At 38.0% G+C, this 21,206-nt stretch overlaps 1 protein-coding gene and 1 long non-coding RNA gene across 3 annotated transcripts; one reads left to right on the forward strand and one right to left on the reverse strand.

Annotated features, from left to right (window-relative positions):
• Positions 1-9,413: 9,413 nt before the first annotated feature.
• Positions 9,414-13,431, reverse strand: LOC129732415 (salivary glue protein Sgs-3-like). 2 transcript variants are annotated; one of them, XM_055693296.1, is made up of 3 exons: positions 13,353-13,431; positions 12,348-13,289; positions 9,414-9,677 (listed from the first exon to the last, which is right to left on the reverse strand). In XM_055693296.1, exons 1-3 carry the CDS (start codon positions 13,399-13,401, stop codon positions 9,544-9,546), a joined length of 1,125 nt encoding a protein of 374 aa, XP_055549271.1. In that variant the 5' UTR covers positions 13,402-13,431; the 3' UTR covers positions 9,414-9,543. The 2 variants fall into 2 exon arrangements, with proteins under 2 accessions (XP_055549271.1, XP_055549272.1); XM_055693297.1 differs by lacking the exons at positions 12,348-13,289; positions 13,353-13,431 and adding exons at positions 9,897-10,802; positions 10,868-10,971.
• A 4,255-nt stretch (positions 13,432-17,686) lies between these two features.
• On the forward strand, positions 17,687-18,341 carry LOC129732624 (uncharacterized). Its single transcript, XR_008729303.1, has 2 exons — positions 17,687-17,867; positions 17,924-18,341. It is a non-coding gene; the product is annotated as an uncharacterized LOC129732624 (long non-coding RNA).
• Positions 18,342-21,206: the final 2,865 nt, after the last annotated feature.

Below are 21,206 nucleotides of genomic sequence, written 5' to 3' on the forward strand. Positions count from 1 at the left end.
CATATGAACCAACTACAAGCCATTATCCTCCAGAACCGGGTGCCCGCCAGTGATCATCCCAAGCCTTTGAAAAACGACGAAGAAAGAAAAATTCTTTTTTAACTCACTCACTAAAAAGATCAGATAACAACACCAATTTTCCCCGTTTCGTACCTATGATATATTCTCTTCTCCTGCAGGAATAAGTAACATACAGATTAGAAGAAAGCTGTCACTTCTGACTTTGAACAGTTTATTTGTGTACAGGACCATCGAACGATTCGCGGTACGGTTGTCCCCAAGCAGAAACCGGGTAAAAAACGAAGTGTGTGAACTGTAGCGCGAAGCGATAATCAAACCGGGTCAAGAATGAAGTCCACCCGATCGGCAAGAAAAGTGGCTCGTGAAATTTACTGCCATTGATTAACACTACTTACTACACGCAAAACTTTCCCTTATTACTTTAGAAGCAATAGCGCAAAATTGCCTTTTACGTAACAAACCTATTACTTAAGGTAATAAAATTCTTCCCCAGTCAAGTAGCAACACATACTGTCATATATTTAGCACGTGTTACGGGAGTACGACTATCTAATGTCGTTTTCGTTTTTGCGGTGTAGCTACCCCGCGGACTACACTTTGTCCTATCGCTGTTTTTTTTTTACATTTTCCGGACTCTCCCGGACTACCCTTTTTCTGTCCCGGACAGTCCGCGAAAGAAACAGAGTGCAGTTTTGAAGACACCAACACATTCACACGTATGTGCCAAATCAAAAAAAAATGTGTCGAAATCGGTTTGCTTTGATTACCGTTCTTTGCTTGTCAGACATCTGGTTGAATTTTATTTATTTTATTTTGTTATTTTGTCATTTTTCAGTAAATTGGCAAATTTTTCGTACAGTAGCACAAACGCGATAAAAGACAATGGCGATAATGACCAAAACAAAAGTGACAGGTACCTCTGGTATTACGCACACCATTGCAACTGCTCGGAAAGTGTTTTTTTTTTCAGCTGCAAAGCGTAGTCCGGGACGGGATAGTCCTGCCGTAAAAACGAATTCGACATAATAATGGTCATTTCAACCACATGCAAGATTTTTTTCTGTCGAAAACTGCTCCCTTTCCATCTCAAGTCAAAAAAAATCACACACCGTCGCATATGTTGCACATGTTATTAGTTTCTTCAATCTCCGATTCATCCGGTGTGCGTGTATTAGTTCGCTCGTTGTATGCATACAGAGTAGAGAAAAAATATGACAAGAGCTGCCAAGCAGCATTTTCCTCGTCATAGAGAATGCAAACGTTGATGATTTCAAAGACTTGAAATGCGTCTTGAAATGACATCACGATCTGTAAACTGCGTTAGAGAAAAACAAAAACATTTGCTTTCCTGCAAGATATCTAAAACACATACTCATTGGTTCATGGAAACTCATTTGCACCTTTTTGAAAATACAAAACTCGTGCCCATCCAGAACAATATTCGCAACTTCGGCAACTCTGGTCAGACAGTATTACATATTTCCATTTCAAGTAAACACTGGAGGATGAAACGAAAGTGTTTCTAATTAGAGATTTGAGGTTGACGGTTGATATTCTGGTTAGGTGTGGATGAAGGGGACAAAAATGAACCTGATCGTTGCATCAATACAAATGCAGCGAGTGAAGTCTTGCTAACACATGCATTGCGGTGCTTGGCTGTATGTTCTCCTGCAGAAACACATACAAGCGTGTAGCCGTCATAATTTTTATTACTTTTTGGTTATTACTCTTTGTGTATAATGCGCAGTCATAAGACACAATTAAGCAGGTATTAGACGAAGCAAATATTTGCTATTTTTCAATACAGATTTAATTTTGTGCAAATAAAAATCGTACCAAAAATAGCAAATATTTGCTTCGTCTAATACCTGCTTTAGTAATAAAAAATTACCCTAAAGTAATAAAATGTTCCCAGTTTGCGTTGGGTGTATAGATTGTTCTGATGCAACAATTTAAACAAACGGTAGTCGTGGTTGCTCTATTCAGTCATAGTAGAAAGAGGCCTTTTTACTTTGAAAAGATAGACATGAAGCGTCACTTAGCAACAGATTGTTTATTTTCACGTATTTGTTTGGTTGGATATGGGTTTTTCTCTAGGTTAACTAATGTCGAATTACGGCAGGATTATACCGTCCCGGACTATACTTTGCAGCTGAAAAAAAAACACTTTCCGAGCAATTGCAATGATGTGCTTAATACCAGAGCACAGTGGTCCAATGAGGCAAAAAGTGGAACTTAATTCCATAGCGCCTTTCAACTTCATCCTAGCTTAATAGTATCTTCAGAGCAATTGTTTGTATCAATGACCCGCATAATTGCAATTGTCAAAAAATATGAAAAGTTTACTATACTAAAACTAAAAAAATTAACTTTTTTTTGTTAAGAGATAGAAGAATATTTTATTCAGCAAAGTTGTAGAAAATTCAAAAATATGAAACTTTGTTGAGCAAATGAAAATCCTATCTCTTTTCGGTACAAAGTTATAAAGTACACTACATGGAACTTATTTAAAAGTTAGTTTTTTGTACTTAACTTTTGTTAGTTGCATTTTACACGAAAGTGTAGTTCGGAGGAATTATTAGGACACACAAAACACACATTTTTGCCGAAGACCATATATCTCCAGGACTTTTCCTTACAAAGTTACATCATATTTTAGCTTATTTTTTCGATAACTTCAAGAACGTATAGGTTAAAAAGGGGCAAGTGGAATCATGATGTCAATATTTTTCCTTGCAGTTAAGCTAAAGTACTATAAACTTCTTTAGGTTCCATTTGTCCCAATCCACTCATTTTAGAGTACGGCGAGCATATGTTACAGTAGGTTTTCATATATTAAATATACTAACTTTTTTGTGTTAAGAGATAGAGGAATGGTTTATTCGGCAAATTTTTAGAACATACAAAAAAATTAAACTTTGTTGAACAAACAAAATTTCTATCTTCATTGGGAACAGAGTTACAGAGTATTTCATGTAAAAGTTACTTAAAAGTTAGTTTTTTGTATTTAACTTTTGTTAGTTACATTTTACAAGAAAACGTTGTTCTAAAGAAGCATTTGGGCATACAAAACACACGTTTTTGTTGAAGGTCACACATCTCCAGGACTTATCCTTACAAAGATATAGTACATTTCAGCGTATTTTTTCGATAACTTTAAGAACGTATAAAGGAAAAAGGGGCAAGTGGAATCATGATGTCAATTCTTTTACTCAAAGTTTAGCTCAAATGCTCAAAACTACTATAAGTAACATCCGTCCCAATCCACCTAATCTTTATTTTATACGTTGTTGAAGTTATCGAAAAAATATGCTGGAATGCCCATAACTTTGTAAGGAAAAGTCCTGGAGATGTGTGGCCTTCAACAAAAACGTGTGTTTTGTATGCTCAAATGCTTCTTTAGAACAACGTTTTCTTGTAAAATGTAACTAACAAAAGTTAAATACAAAAAAACTAACTTTTAAGTAACTTTTACATGAAATACTCTGTAACTCTGGTCCCAATGAAGATAGAAATTTTGTTTGTTCAACAAAGTTTAATATTTTTGTATGTTCTAAAAATTTGCCGAATAAACCATTCCTCTATCTCTTAACACAAAAAAGTTAGTATATTTAATATATGAAAACCTACTGTAACATATGCTCGCCGTACTTTAAAATGGGTGGATTGGGACAAATGGAACCTAAAGAAGTTTATAGTACTTCAGCTTAACTTCAAGGAAATGTAATGACATCATGATTCCACTTGCCCCTTTTTAACCTATACGTTCTTGAAGTTATCGAAAAAATAAGCTAAAATATGATATAACTTTGTAAGGAAAAGACCTGGTGATATATGGTCTTCGGCAAAAATGTGAGTTTTATGTGTCGTAACAATTCCTTCGAACAATACTTTTGTGTAGAATGCAATTAACAAAAGTTAAGTACAAAAAACTAACTTTTAAATAAGTTCCATGTAGTGTACTTTATAACTTTATACCGAAAAGAGATAGGATTTTCATTTGTTCAACAAAGTTTCATATTTTTGAATTTTATACAACTTTGCTGAATGAACTATTCTTCTATCTCTTAACACAAAAAAGTTAATTTTTTAATATTTAGTATAGTAAACTTTCCATATTTTTTGTTAATTTGCAATTATGCGGGTCATTCATACAAACAATTGCTCCCAAGACACTATTAAGCTAGGATGAAGTTGAAAGGCGCTATGGAATTAAGTTCCACTTTTTGCCTTATTGGACCACTGTGCAGAGGTAGCTGTCACTTTGTTTTATTTTGGTCATTATCGCCATTGTCTTTTTGTTGCGTTTGTGCTACTGTACGAAAAATTTGCCAATTTACTGAAAAATGACGGAACTTAATATCAATTCGCAAGAATATGTATTGGTAGTGAACGATGATGGTACGGTGTAAAAATCAATAATTATAATCAAAGCAAACCGATTTTGACACATTTTTTTTGATTCTGACACATACGTGTGAATGTGTTGGTGTCTTCAAAACTGCACTCTGTTTCTTTCGCGGACTGTCCGGGACAGAAAAAGGGTAGTCCGGGATAGTCCGGAAAATGAAAAAAAAAAAACAGTTATAGGACAAAGTGTAGTCCGCGGTGTAGATACACCGCAAAAACGAAAACGACATAATATATATATAAACGACATAATATGTAAACATGATAAAATCACACGCTCATACCAAATGCTCTTTAAACATGAATACCAATAAACCAACCCAATCGTTTCAACAGGTCGACCCATATCGAATTTTATTGGAATTTACGGTATTTTGACGTGTTTTGGCATTTGACGCGTTCTTCTATTGAAATCTGAGTGTAAAAAGATTGATTTTGGTATGCATAACATGGCAAACCGAAGTGTAAGACACTTGATTTTATGCTGCGAAGTAAAACTCAAGTGTATTCCACTTAGACAAAAAATGTTTCATCTATTAGCACAGAAGTAAGTGGAATCCAATTGGCAGTAACGTGTCGAATTTTTTTTTATAATAGGCCATCTCGCCGAATCTCTTTAACCTCACTTTTCTGACAGTTAGTGGTAACTTTGTTTACATTTCGGACTTTGGACCGAAACTATTGTTTACCAGTAATTTCTTTATCTTTTGTGACATTTTCCGGACGTTACCTGCTCACTATTCTCTCAACTTCTTTATTGACCTTATCGTCGCCTCAAGCATATAACTAAAGCGTATAACATGCTATGGCTGGCTGACTGGATATCCGAAGGTTCAGATAAGACATTTTTAATATGGAATGGAGTTTGCGTAGGAGTCTAATATTTCGTCCTCTCAATGCTAAAACTAGATAACTCGAAAATGGACGTTTCGAGAGAAACGAGTTTGAAAATTCGACCTATTTTGGTGATGACGATTCAAATGCCATTTTAAAAGGGTCAGGTTCTCTGAAACGCATCCATATCAGTTCAGGTCTGTTAAAGCAACGAAAAAATCAATAAAGAGCCGAGTTATTTAGTTTTAGCACAAAACACACTTATTCTACGTTGAGATATCTAGTTGTATAATTAATGAATAACACTTTTTCTTGTAATCGTATTTTAACGAGTTATGGATATGTTATAGAGCTCAACGCGATAAATATGATGCCATACTTAACTCAAAACCGACAAATTTCGAGTTATCTAGTTCTAGCAGTAAGGGGACAAATTCTACCATGGCTAAGTCTTTTGCTGACAAAAAGCCTGATTCTAAAAAGATTCGAGCCCAAGACTAGCCGCATGTCAGAACGGACTCTGTAACCTTGCGGCTACTAAGCTTACCGAAAAAGAAAGTTGCAAGGGTGAATTTTAAAATGACGCATCTACACGCTCCAGCTCGGCAATTTTTTTTTGAAAATCACTGAAATTCATGGTTCTAACAAAAAAGGATTTGAAGGGGGAGACCCTACTTTGGAAGGTCGTAAAATAAAAAATAACAGGAGGGTTGTGTGCAAAGCCACGACCGCAAGGTTGGAGTAGAATACTTTTACAAGAAAGATAACCCGGCTGCTTGCGTGTCAGTCATTTTTTCTAGGAAATAAACGTTGACTTATCAGATCAATCGCCGCTTTCCGCCATCGCTGGTATCCACTGCACTGCTAGTGCTGCTGCTAAGGGAGGAAGACTGCTGTTGTCGCTGTCTAGAACTAAAATGAGCGGCTTCGACTGAAACAGGCTCTTATATAGGGATGAAAAACTTATAGTTATCAAAAGGAGCAAGAAATCATCGATAACTATCGATAGCCATATCGGTCGATATTTCCCATCCTTACTCTAATACCGACAAAGAGCACATTTCAAATTGCAAGGTCTATGTTTTTGTCGACTGTGCTTGGGAAGCAATCATGTTAACGACAAATCAGATCAATCGAATTTTGCGCTTCAACAAGGATTGACCATTTTAAATAATATAGTGAGTTGCTTGTCATGATTGGGGCTTGTTTTTAAATTTTGATTTTGCGAAAAATTGATTTTTATGCAGATAATGAAAGTTTCGGCTGTCGTGTTCATGACTGAACGAAAAGATAATTCAGTACGTTCTGAGACACGGAGATAAAGTAAAATTTGTAACTTTTACAAATTTAAAAATGTGAATTAACTCATTAGAAAATATTAACTCTTCAATCAAGTTTCAATTTCATCCTGGAAAGGACAATTTGTTGTTCATTTCAGTATCGGATAAGATGCCGATCACATCTTTGCGTTATCACTGACAGTGCGAATCAAGTATTCCTTGTGATAAAATAAACAGTGAAAAGCTGATTCAACACTCAATACTAGACGGCTCACGTGTTGTCAAAATGAGTCAACTTTTCATTGAGTGCATTTACTAGTGCCCACTATCGCACAGAGACTGCAATTTCACTAAAGTGCCTCACTGCATCTGCGATGCTGAGATCCGCTGCAACTAATGCGCCATCCATAGCCATGCCACAGTTGGGGCCGCTTTTCGCCATCGGGGCGAACACCAGGGAGGGCAACTGCTGTTGTCGCTGCCTAGAACTATTATGAGCGGCTTCGACTGAAACAGGCTCTTATATAGGCCAAATAGCATATTTTAAATTGCAAGGTATATGATTCTGTCGACGGTGCTTGGGAAGCAATTATATAACGACCAACCAGAGGTCGAATTTGTCGTTTTGACAAAGCTTGACTATTTTTAATAGTACAATAGTGTGAATAATAAAATTACAATTACCTTCTTTTGGGAAGAATCTTAGAAGATTTTCCAATTTATTGCTGCAAGAACGAAGGAAATCCATCGAATACTAACCGATTTATAACCATTTGAATTTGGACATATTTTTAACTTTTTTCGGTTTTAGATTTTCATTTTACATCCCTAGGTAGCCGAACTTCCTGAGAGAAGTATTCTACTTCAAAAAATCGTATTTTTTTCGTATGTTTTGCTTAAAGTGAAGTGTAGCAGAAGCAGCTATTCGTTACGGTATATTTGAGGATGTATTTTGCATGTCTTGGATACATAAGGGGGGAACTCATTAAAGGGTATGTGGGACACACCGTCAAATTGCATCACGGGAAAACGCTGTAGAATTGCTGCGTGCACTGTCCGCCATTACCGCTCGTGGAAAACTGGATTGTGTATGATTTCCTGCAAACTTCAACTATAATCCGCCAGAAAGGTATTAGAGCACCTACCAGAGTAGTGAACAGAAAAGGACTTTTTTTTTCAAAATCATGGTTCAAGCCAAGCTTAATGGTTTGGCTATCAATCAAAATGTATAGGTACCAGAACGAATGTTTGCTATTTAGATGAAATGTATGTGTTTTGGCCAGATAAAATTTCATCACCTTACGTCAAAAAAACACAAAAGTATCTGAACAACCACTCGATTCCATTTGTACCCCAAATACGCAACCCAACGAATTTACCTTGGTGTCGTCCAATCGTAGATTTATTTAGGATTTTAAGTTCCTTCGGTGCAAATATAACTGGAGATCAACGAATTGCTGACAGTTGATTGGTAGAATCAAGAGATGCTTTCGAAAAGCGGACTTGAATATTGTTTGTTAGTTTATAATAATTGTATCTTTATGAGAAATAAGCCAGTTTTTCTCTGAGTTTATCCGCCTTTTTGACAGTATTTGCAAAAAAAAAATCCAAATTTTCAGTTGGCACCCGTTACGGTGGGGGCCTGGAAACTGTACACCCAGATGCTGAGAAAGCCTTATTATCTCAGCATAAATGCTAAGACTTTTGTCAAGGTCATCCTTCGGCAGCTTCTGGGGCTACTGTTCTTCAATGCCCAGCACAAGTTTGATGTTCCGGAAGAAGAAACTGTCAAAGTTTGCTAAGAAATACTTGATTTGCCAAGCGATCCCCTCATGTGGCAAAAGGAGTGCGCCGTTCGTGGCTACCGGGACTGTAAACGGGGAGATCTACCTCAAGGAGAGTCTACAGCACCGTCTGCTTCCTCAAATGAAGCAACATGAGGGACCTACGGTCTTCTGGTCAAATCTAGCTTCGTGCCACTATTCAAATAGTATTCTAGAGTAGTGAAACTATTCAAATTGTATTCTGGAGTTCTTGATAAGCCAACGGGGTTACCTTCGTACTCAACGTTAGATCATGGGTCAAGGAATTTTTGGATAACACCAAATTTTGACTCTATATTTTGATTTATGCATAGCCTCCAGACTTTTGAGAAACTAAGTTAATAATAGACTATCGACAATAGTATATAGTATATTTCCTATTCTATTCTTTTTTTAAATATCGTTACACCATATCTGCTCTGTTCGGTGCAGCTAAGAATTTCATAATCTAGCAAATCAGTTGAAATTTAAACAGTTTAAGTTAAGTTGAGCCTTTGGTAAATGCCAGATGAGACGAAAATATTACAACTGATGTTAATACGATTGATCACGCAAATGAATTAAGCTATCTTGGAGTGATTGATATTGATGACAAATTAACTTTTAAATCTTACCTTGATAACATCAACATGAAAATAGCCAAATAATGGTGTCTCGGCCTCCTAAAAATGAATAGTAGCGAAATTTAGCTATATAGCAATAAATCAATCATTTCACCGAATATAGATTCCTTGCGCATCTTGAGACGGCACTTTGACTCTTTTCAATTCGATACCAAGAACGTCATGTTTTTACTTCACAAGTATTTTTTTTCTTTTTTGCAGATCGGGTCGAACGATCGAGAACTAATGGCTTATAGGATCTTTCTCGTAGTTTCGGATCGTTATCCAGAACCTATTCAGACTAGAGACGACTATTGCAAACGGATCGGGTGAAGATTATCCTTAAATATTGTTATTGGAAGTTTAAACGAAAAGCTTGAAAAAAAATCTGCAATAGCAAATTATTTATTTTTATTTCTTGAAATGAAGGCAGTATACATGGGTTTTGACTCGAATTTTCAATTTTATTCAAACTTTTTAATCGTTTATTTTTAGCTGCAAATTCGCACTTTGTTATTTTTCTGTGTCATATTATTATAATACAATATACATAGAAGTTTCACTCAAACTGATTTATCTATTACACAGACTCCATGAACAGAGGGAGCACCGTTCGTATGGTTGGTTGTTATTTATAACCGTACACGTCTCGGCAGCCGACTGGCCACGTATACTGCACCCACGATCTGTTACAACTCGGTTGTTCACTGAAACGAAACAATAAAAAAACAAAAACATGTAATATGAAAGTAGAAAAAATTTCCTCACTTCCAGCTATATAAGGTGCAATATTGGCTCAAACTCTATTGAAATCATACGAAAACCCACCCGACAAAACCTTTGTGAAGAAACTCAAACTTCATAACTAAACAGTTCAAATTAGTGCGAATTGAAACAATTCTAAAAAAAACTAACAGATCACATACCAATCTTATCCACAGTCGTGCAAACATAGATGGGAAGTTGTGATCGCTCTTGAGCTGCTAATAAGTTCTCCCCAGTTGAACTATGAACGTGAGTTCGTTGTCGATGTTTCTTCTCTGGACGAAGAAAAGCTGCGATGAAAGCGTCTACGTCTATTGGTTCATTAGCAGCATTTCCTGACAGAGGATCGAAAGTTGGTACGATCTGTGTGTAACCTGCTGTAGTTTTTGGGGTAGTAGGCAAGGTAGGGTGCTGCTCATTTGCTTCTGGACCACAGGTTGGACATGTTGGATCAGAACTAGTGGGTTCGGTAGAGGAACTTGTTGTTGAAGTAGTAACAGGGAGAAGCGTCGTGTCGGTTTCCGTAGGGGTCAAGTCAGTTTCCGGATTGCATGTAGGACACGTGGGACAGTTGGTTGGGTCAGTGACTGGTGGTGAAGGTTCGTATGTAGTTTCCACAGTCGGAATTAAACTGGATGATGTTGATTCTGTAGATGAGGTTAATGGGAATTCGGTAGTTGGCTCAGTATCTGGATCTGTCGTGTCCGCAGTGGATTCGGTTAAAGTGCTTCCCTCTGTAGTATAAGGTCCAGTTGGAAGAGAAGGAGTAGACGACGGAGTTACTACAGGGCCAGTTGGCGGTGTTAAATCTGCATTTGTGGTGGATTCTGTTTCAGGGGCACAGGTTGGACAGGTAACTTCCGGGTAGGATATTGTGGTTATCTCTGGAGTTGTACTCGATTCCGTGCTCTCCGTTAAATCTGTATTCGCAGTTTCATCGGGGAATTCGGTCGCGCAAGTTGGACACGATGATTGTTCTGTTGTTGATAATGCTTCTTCGCATATGACAGCAATTGCTGGATTCACTTCACAGTCTTCACATTGAAAACACACTATTTGCAAGTTTACTAGAAATTTACACCATTATTAGGAAAGTTCTGATAATAAATTAGATTCTTAATTAATTCAATACCTTGATTAAAATATATTAACACAAGTACCAAAATCACGCGAAACACCATACTGATTTCCACTACTAAATGAGTAACTCTTTTCGACGAAATTGACAAATCAAATGTTTTCATAATCCTTTAAGCCTCATTATATATATACGCATAGATTATCTGCACCAAGATAATGACGCGCGGCAACTGAGGGTAGCTGCACTACACATTTCAAGGAATCAAGACCGAACAGAAATTTATGTTGTTTTCAATTTCATATGGCTTCAATCTTATGCCGACACGGCTTTTTTGGCAATTTTGATGTTCACTTGCAAACTGAACTCGTAATTTAAAGCTTACAAATATAGACATCGAAATTTTAAAAAGATCTCAATAGTAAAGCAAAGCCTTGGTGCTACATTCCGATTCAAAACTAGAACTTCTGTTTTGTATACACAGACTTCGCAGCCAACTGGTATTTGAGTCCTAAAGCTATACCGGTTTTTATATATCATTTGAAAAAGCCGCGTTTTCTGAGCAAAACGTGATTTTTAAAAAACGTTTATCGTTTTCCTTCGATTTTTAAATGAAGAATAAAAAAACTACTCGAAAGGTTTTAGATGACGTTTCGCCCATATGAGAGAACTGTCATTTGAGGCATTTCGAGCAGATATTTATCCTTCATTTAAAAATCAAAGAAAAATGATAAACATTTTTTAAAAATCACGTTTTGCTCAGAAAATTTCACTCTTCCAGCTGATATATAAAAATCAGAAAACCGTATAAAACTTTAGGACCCCATTGTACAGGACCAATTGCGGGGCTAGTGCTACGGTCCTACTGACACTAACAGTCTCTCCTGAGTAGAGACTCGAACCTACGACGACTGGCTTGTTAGGCCAGTATCGTACCTCGAGACCAGCTGGAGGGTTAAAAAACCAATACTATAAGCATAATCAATATAATATATATTAAATATATTTCAAAAAAATATATTGTAGTCCGCCCTGAGTAATCAGCATTTCCTAGAAATCAAGCCAAAGCAGCAATCAGTTTAAGCATCGTCAAACCCTACATTTCACCTTCGGTAGACAGATCAACTTGTCAAAATTACGTTATCAAATCGATTTTTTCTTGCATTCCAGTGATAACGAATGCAATTTAAATATCAAACATGACCTTTTGTTCCAGGAGACATTGCGAAAAGTGCGATTCAATAATCACTATCACAAAAAACGCAGTTACAAACATCCTTGACGATGAGTTGCACTTACGTTCATGTAAGTCCCCTCAGAATGATTCATTCCCGTTGTTATATCGTTAAAAATATAAACCTCATAATGCGTTTGATTATTTGTAAGTATTAGATACGACATTTTCCTAGGGGCCGAAATAAGATATTTCAATAACTACATACATACAATAACTGCAATTTAGGCTATCAAATTTGAGAAAACTACATTTTCGTTGCAAACCTCTGCACCGCTCTGGATATACTTAAGTACTTACCGATTCGTTCCGAGTAGTAGCAAACATACACCGGCATCGGTAGGTGTTTGCTTTTCTTGCCCAGGCCATAGGTTGTTATCACGGTAGGAAAAGCACTCGTTAAGATTGGCCCCGTGAGCCCCGGCGTTGTCAGTATGGTTGGCCACCAATCTGTCTGACCCGGCCAGATGGTAGTAATTTGCGAACTAGTCGGACCGGTGCCAGGAGTGAGCGGTGGAGTAATTATTGGCTGATCCGATGTCTGGCCTGGCCAAATGGTTGTTATTTGAGATGAGCCTGTCAGACTTGTAATTGGCGCAGTAACCGTGTTTAGCGCGGAGGAACATGTGGCACACGTTGGGTCCGGACTAGTGGGTAAAGTAGGAGTGAATTCTTGGCTAGTTTCTGGTGCACACGTGGGACATATTGTGCTCAGTTCCAGTGTAGACTCGGCTGTCGTGAGTTCTGGACCGGTAGGTAAAGTGGGGGTGAACTCAGCTGTGGTTGCCACTTCCGTAGCACATGTGGCACAAGTCGGTTCGAATGTTGTGGGTAGAGTTGGAGTAAATTCTGGAGTGGTATCCGTATCAGGCACACATGTTGGACAGGTTGGTTCAATGGTTGTTGGTTCAAAGGTTGTTGGTAAAGTAGGAGTAAACTCTGGAGTAGTTTCTGTATCAGGAACACAGGTTGGACAAGTTGGTTCGAATGTTGTTGGCAATGTTGGTGTAAACTCAGGAGTAGTATCAGTTTCTGGTTCACAAGTAGCGCACGTGGGTTCGAATGTTGTTGGTAACGTTGGTGTGAACTCCGGAGTGGTATCCGTTTCTGGTTCACACGTAGCACAAGTCGGATCAGGGCTTGTAGGTAACGTAGGAGTCGGATAACTTTCTTCACACACTACAGCTATTGTTGGATTCAAATCACAATCCAGACACTCATAACACACCAGTTGTAGATTCACTGCGATATTGAGAAAAACAAATTATGAATTTCTAAGAAAATATCATTAGTATAAACAACTACCTCCATGGACGGCAATAGAAAAAACCAGCAACGTGATTAGAAATTCCATAGTCACCGAAGAAAATTATATCAAATGGCCTAAAAATTCGAGACATTCAAATTATATTCAATTCACCGTATCAGCTGACAGCCTTATCGAGACATTGAGAAAAGTATTGTTGTGATAGGGACAATTCCTATGCAAATAAGCTTATCTCAAGCAACGCACGATTCAAATGTGGCGAATACTAGAAAATCGTCATCGTACCATGTGAAGCGTCAAATCACGAACGATGCTGCTGCGAGCATACATTATTCGGAAACTGCTGTCATTCGGGGACCAGAGACAATTTCGTGCATGGATCGCTCAGAAACTTATCTGCAATGAGCTTTCATAACGAAAAATCAATCAAGTGATTTCGTAGCTACACAATCATGACTAATGTATGACTAACGGAACTTGAAACTATTTCAAATTAAATCTATAGAGAGTTGATCAGAGGTTTTGAAAATTGTCTCGAGGCCGTTTTACTATTTCGCGTGATTACTGTTCCTAGCAGATCTCGGTTATGAAAGATGAGACACGGTTGCTTGATAGCCTCAACTATTTTGCAGGATAAACCGTAGGCACGTGATTCTTTGTTATCGAAGCTCAAGTTTTAGTTTAAAATCGCTATATACAAAAAATATAACATTATTCCGCGAAAACTATCGCTTTTATTTTTAAGACTACAACAAGGGATAGTACAATATTCCAAGAATGTTGAAATTTATGCGGATAATTCTTAAGTAGGCCAATACAAAGTTTTGAGATTGATGAAAAGTGGTGTTTCAACACCAGAATAATGGCCGTATAAAGCTAGTCGGCAGTGATGACTCGCCACTAGGGAACACACGTAAGATAACGGGCGGCCTCCGGAGGTGGTAAAAAAATTTTGAAAATGAGGCTAGAACCTCTGGACGAACGAACTAAAAAAGAAGTTGAAGCAACATTTAAACGTCGCAGACTGGGGTTCAAAGCGAAAAACGGACGGCGAAATTATTTTTTCAAGTCCTATGTTATCCAAATCTTCTAAGTTGCTTCGTTTACTGCTGTCCTACCTTTGTTTTAATCGAAATATTTACAATTTTTACCGTATGGATAGGCGCCATACCTAATTTTTGAACGTGACGTGCTAGACAAATAGTTTTTTCAGAAAAGTTGCGTAGAATTCTATTACAAAACTGTTTGCTGAATAACTCAAACCTCTATGAATTGAGCTCTGAAAGCTGCAAGACTTTTTCTAAAAAGGCTTTTCAAAACAGTTTTTCATTCTAATGCCTAAAACATGACTGTTTAAAATTTTAAATGATGCGGTAAATCAAGATGAACAATTTCTAGTGGTATATTGGTTATTATATACAGTATTCATTAGAGTGGCAATGCGATGTATGGAAAACAAAACATCATCATTGAATTTAAAGAACCGACCATGTACATTTTGTTTATTTGTCCGAAATAATAAGCTGTGCAAAATTTCAGCCTAATCAGACATGATTTAGAATGCCTCAAAGCGCTCAAAATTTCAGTGTATTGACCCTCGAAAATTAACATTCCTAATAGAAAATTATGTTTTGGATGCCTAATAAACTTTGAAATGATTTACATGTGGTCTTGAACTAAATTTTTTATTAGGGGAGGTCAATTTTCGAGGGGGAAAACATCAAAACTTTGAACAGTTTGAGGCACCCCTAAATCGTGTCCGATTGAGCTGAAATTTAACACAGATTATTTTTTAGGTCAATAAACATAATGTACATGGTATGATATGACAAATTTCGCTGCCACCCTAGTATTCATGGATGAAAACTAAAAAAAGTTTTTAAAGGCTTTTTCTATTCCAGTTGGAACTCGGAAAGTCGCAAGCAAATCCAAGCTTCCATGAAGCTCTCCGATAGAGTACCTTTCTGACTAACAGAGAAGATGACTAAGTAAGGTTGTCGATTTTTACATGCATTTGTGCGCTCTTCATAGCATAAAGGCTGGCACGTATACTACGTTTCCGTTTCTATGAGTTTACCGCTGTCCTTTATATGCTTCAATGAAATTAGTTTAAATTATCACCATACAGAGAGCGCCACACCTTTTGAACGTTACTTGCTAGACGAATAGTTTCTTCTGCAAAGTTGTGTAGAATTCTATTTCAAAACTGTTTGCCTAATACCTCGAACCTCAATAAATTGAAATTTGGATGAGAGATTGAGATTTTACAGCACCTTTTACAAAAAAAACTTTAAAAAAAGAGTTTTTCATTCATATGTTCAACTCTAATACCTTGAACATGACTGTTGAATATTTGTACAAGTACACGCCGAAGTTTTTGAACTATTGAAAAATGATAATGACCAAATTCAGTTTGATAATAAAAAATAAATAAATTGTTTACGCATTGGAGTTGAATATATGAATTAAAACTGCCTTTGAAAAGCTATTTTAGAAAAAGTCTTGTATCTTTGAAATCTCAATTTTATAGAGGTTTGAGATATTCAGCAAACAGTTTTGTAATAAAATCCTACATAACTTTGTAGAAGAAACTGTTTGTCTAGCAAGTAATGTTCAAAAGTTAGGAGTGGCGTCCTCTATACGGTGAAAATTATACTTTCACGGTGTTTGGGTTTTGAAATACTTCAAATATTGAATACTAGCTGACTTCGTCCTGCTCATTTTTTTCTCTTTATTAAATTAATTTCAAACATTGAAGCATGGGAATTCTTAATTGAACGTCCATGAAAAGATTCGAAATGGCATCTGGGGTTAGTTTTTGGCACCTTTTCATCATATCGATTACAGAAACATTCATATTGGATGGTCTTCAGTCATTTTTGGCTATAAGTCGTTATTTTGGGTTTAAATTGACATATAGAGTCAATTTTTGACCTCTGAAAATCATTCTGGTTCCGGAAATACTCATATTGGGCAATAATCTACCATTTTGGGCTGTTTTCCATAAACCAGAAGTCGCTAGCTTAAAATTGAAAATTGTGTCTGAGGTTGATTTAAGGCTTCTGTCCATCGTTGCGAAATTTCGACACTGCAAAACGAAAATGATGCAACAGCAATTTCACTCTCACTCTCGTCTCACTGATATTGAGTGTCAACCATCTCAATTGTCAGTAAAAATCATGTCAGTGATATAAATGACATGTCTTAATTCATATCGAAATTATTTGATCTGAGCCAATTTACTGGATGGATCGATGGTGAGCATCTTCATCCTCAACCGCATAATTTTTTTTTTTTTTTTGAAGTATCAATGAATGAAACACGTAATTTGAGACTTGCACTTCAAATTACGCCAAAACACTCATTTTTTTATTTAAAGTATTACTCGGATGATCCAATTTTGCAACTTCGATTCATCAGGCGTTAGTGCAGCACACGTAAACTGTTTAAAATTGGGTCCTAAAGTTATACATGGTTTGCTGATTTTTATATATTAGTTGAAAGAGTGCAATTTTCTGAGCAAAACGTGTTTTAAAAAAAAAAGTTTAACGTTGTCCTTCGATTTTTAAATGAAAAATAACAAACTGCTCGAAATACCTCAAATGACAGTTCTCCCATATACCGTACGTGTGCGAAATGTCATTTAAGATATTTCGAGCAGTTTTTTTATTCTTCATTTAAAAATTGAAGGAAAACGATGAACTTTTTTTAAAAATCACGTTATGCTCCGAAAACGCGGCTTTTTCAAATGGTATACAATATGGTATCCAGCTTTTTACGCGCCAGAGTGGCGGACGCAAAAATGCAAATTTCGTATTAAATCGACCACCCTTTTGACAACTCTGCTCACGTCAATTTGAAGTCTTCACGTATTTTATCAAAAGAGAAATAAATCTGGCAACATTTGTGTTGCCAATTGCTCAGAAATCCCAAAACTGACGTAAGCAGAGAGGTTCGCATATTACGAACACGCATTATAGCGACCGCCATTAAGGTGTGCAAAAGCATTCCGTCACGAACGCTCGACGAAAACGGACGCATTAAGTGATTGTCTCGCTATAAAATCGCTACTGTGTGAAGAAGAAAAAAAGCATTGCTTACTCGGTCGTGTTTCAAAGAGTGCGAAGTGCGGTGTAAAGACAAACTGATAATCCGAAGGTCATCCTGCTATTGTGTTATAGCTGTGCCGCTGCGAAGCTGCCCGTTCCAGCACCGAAAGACTCGGTCATTGTGCTATTGAAGACAACAAAAAAGAGGTACGTGTAGTGACGTTACGATTCTGCCGATACCGATCCATAATCGATTCTTTTTTCACGATACACGACAAATTGGTATCGATGCTCGAACTCGATACTTTTGAGATATCGATACATTTTGTTAGAATTGAAAAAAATAATTCGCGACTACAACACTTCTGCTGTTCTCCTGACTTTTGTGTTAAAAAAGGAAGGCAAACATTTATGCTTCTTTTTAGAACATAGTTCATTATAGAGTTTCGTGTAGGTGCGAGCAGGCTATATAATATGCTTTAGCTTCGTGTCGTTTTTTTAACGGTAACAGAAAATTCGCGACAATCCTAGATCCGAGATTTAAAAACATTCATTTTCAGGATTCCGCTGCTTGTGCTAAAGCGCTGAGTAAAATCCGTAACGTCATGGAGCGAAGCGATGGAGCCGAAAAAGTTGACGCGAGTGTAGATACGCAGATACACCATAAATCACATGAAAAACCATACGACTTTTGGGAACATCACAAGCTATTAACATTTGATACGCCAAATAAACAAACTCAAGCGGGGGATGAATTAGCGGTTTATCTTAAATTACCGTTGAGTGAATCAATTACTTCAGTTCCGCGCGAGCGCCTGTTTTCGAAAGTTGGGTCATTGATATCGGAAAAATGAAACCGTTTATCGGCGACATATCTACGAAAGCTTTGTTTTCTGGGCAGTATTGATGAGTCCGAATGGTTTAATTAGAATAAATATATGTTACTTAAGTTGCAATAAACAATAATATTATTTTAAACGTTATTCAAAACATTGTTCTTGAAAAACTATTCGAACGATCCGATACTTAACAAAATCGATACTCTGGAAGCGATATTATCAAAGTATCAGTCTTTTTTCTCGATACCAGTATCGATTCGAGAATCGATACTTTGATTCATTTTACCGTCACTATGGAGGGTAGACGATGGCTACACTCATAGCGTCATCTGGCGGTCTATTATAGCGTAGACTGTAAAACGAGACCGCATGTGGCGAGTAGAATTAACACTCCAGCTTCTCGCGGGTGGAGGATATCACACTTCAACGAAGAGGTATTTGCGGAAGCAATTAGACTAGAACACGAGGCGAGCAGAACTCGTAACCTGAGCGCTGGTCAACTTGTTACCTTACTTTCGCGGGCGTGCGACGCCACTATGCCTAGGAACCGCCAGCATAGCGGACCTCCGCAGAGCGTGTCTTCAAGCGAGAAGAAGGATTCAACGTGCGCGAACCGACGAAGAATCGACAATCGTCACGTTGGACGTGAAAAATGCGTTCAATAGTGTTAGCTGGGATTCCATAGCCCATTCGCTTCGGAAACTAGACATTCCGGTGTCTTTGTACAGGATTCTGGAAAATTATTTCCAGAATCGTGTGCTAGTTTACAGCACAGACGAGGGTCAAAAATGTGTCCCAATTACCGCAGGGGTTCCACAAGGTTCCATCCTGGGCCCGGTACTGTGGAATATCATGTAAGATGAAGTGCTGAATCTAAAGCTCCCCCAAGGGGTTGTGATCGTTGGGTTTGCGAACGACATCACACTTGAGGTCTACGGCGAGTCGATCGAGGAGGTTGAGTTGACGGCTTCGCACTCTATAAGCGTTGTCGAGGACTGGATGCGCTCCAAAAAACTGGAGCTGGCGCATCATAAGACGGAGATTTCAGTTGTCAATAACCGCAAGTCGAAGCAACAGGCGTTGATCAGTGTCGGGAATTGCACCATCGCCTCTAAGCGCTCCCTGAAGCTGCTGCGGGTGATGATCGATGACAAGCTGGCCTTCGGGAGCCATGTCGAATATGCCTGTAAGAGGGCTTCAATGGCTATTGCAGCATTATCTCGCATTATGTCCAATAGCTCAGCAGTGTACGGCAGCAAGCGGAAACTTCTAGCTAGCGTGACTTCGTCCATACTGACATACGGCGGGCCAGTGTGGTCCAAAGCACTAGGTACTAGTAAACATCGGAGTAAGTTGGAAAGTACCTACAGGCTCATGTGCCTGAGGGTTGCGAGCGCGTATCGAACTGTGTCATAAGACGCAATCTGCGTCCTGTCTGGCATGATGCCTATCAGCATAGCCATTAAGGAGGACATAGAATGCTTCGATCAACGTGACACAAGGGGCATACGAGGTACCAGAAGATCATTCTCGATGATCAGATGGCAGCAGGAGTGGTCCAATTCCGCGAAGGGTAGATGGACGCATCGACTTATTCCGGATGTATCCGGATGGGTCGGGAGGCGCCATGGAGAAGTGAACTTCCATCTGACACAGATTCTGTCAGGCCATGGTTGCTTTAGGCAGTATCTACACAGATTCGGGCATGCGGGGTCCCCCATGTGTCCCGAGTGCGCGGAAGCGGAAGAGACTGCTGAGCATGTCTTCTTCGTGTGCCCTCGCTTTGTGCATGCGCGGAGCGACATGATGGTAGTGAGCGGGCCAGACACCACTCCGGACAACCTAGTTCGGAGGATGTGTAAAGACCCAAACATTTGGAGGGCGGTTTGTACAGCCGCCTCTCAAATAGTTTTAGAATTGCAAAACAGGCGACAGGTTGACCACCGACACGCCAGTGTTAGCTAACGGCCAGTCTCCAGGTTAGTTAGCTAAGCTAGCAAAAAGACCTCAAGAACCAAGAGAGTGCACAGAGCACAAAAGCCGCTCCCCGAAGCAATACCTAGCGGTGGTCCCGGGGAGTATTATGGGCTGGAGACTGAAGGGGTTTTAGTGGGTCCGGTCACTGATTCAAACCAACCCCACACTCCCTGAGGTTGGTCACCTCAGGGGTTTGGATGCAAATTTCCCCTTCACCTGAAACAAAAAAAAAATATAAATATATAGATATATATATATATATATATATATATATATATATATATATATATATATATATATATATATATATATATATATATATATATATATATATATATATATATATATATATATATATATATATATATGGTAGTCGACAATTTTGGGTTGTATTCCACAGAGCAGAAGTCGCCATCTTGGAATTCAAAATGGTATACGAAGTTAACTTCTGGCCTGGTATCATTCTGTAAACATGTCTTACATCCTAAAACCTCCTCATGTAAAATTTGGCTCCATCATTAGTATCCGAATAATATAGGAAATTTACGTTTCATTTGTATGATAGCCCTCCCTTTCCAGAGGAGAGAGAGAGATGTCAAATGTTGCTTCCAAAAACTTCCACTAGCTTAATTTGGTTCCATTCACTTGATTAGTTTTTGAGTTAGGCAAAAATTTGTGTTCCATTTGTATGAAACTCCTTCCTTCCAAAAGAGGGAGGGGTGTCGTTCCGCCATAGAAATATTTCTTGCTCATAAAAACATCTGCGTGCCAAATTTGGCTCCACTTGTTTGATTAGTTCTTGAGTTATGCAGAATTTTTTTTCAATTTGTATGGCAGCCCTTCTTTCCAGAGGAGGGAGGGGTTTCATGCCAGCATAATAACCTTTCTCGGTTCCAGAAACCCTTATATACAAATTTTCATGCCAATCCGCTGATCCGTTCTTGTGTTAAATCATGATTTGCGAACTCCAACTTATTTTTATTATATAGACTAGCAGTTCATTTATTTAAAAACACAGTGTATAGGG

Source organism: Wyeomyia smithii, chromosome 3 (assembly GCF_029784165.1).
Source record: "Wyeomyia smithii strain HCP4-BCI-WySm-NY-G18 chromosome 3, ASM2978416v1, whole genome shotgun sequence".
NCBI classification, from domain to species: Eukaryota; Metazoa; Arthropoda; class Insecta; order Diptera; family Culicidae; genus Wyeomyia; species Wyeomyia smithii.

What these genes read in the sequence shown, in the direction of transcription:
- LOC129732415 (XM_055693296.1), bottom strand. Translation starts at nt 13,401, where the DNA reads ATGGAATTTCTAATCACGTTGCTGGTTTTTTCTATTGCCGTCCATGGA. An exon ending in TTCTATTGCCGTCCATGGAG is followed by an intron (nt 13,290 to 13,352) that starts GTAGTTGTTTAT and finishes TCAATATCGCAG; the next exon opens with TGAATCTACAACTGGTGTGT. An exon ending in CTACTACTCGGAACGAATCG is followed by an intron (nt 9,678 to 12,347) that starts GTAAGTACTTAA and finishes GTTTCGTTTCAG; the next exon opens with TGAACAACCGAGTTGTAACA.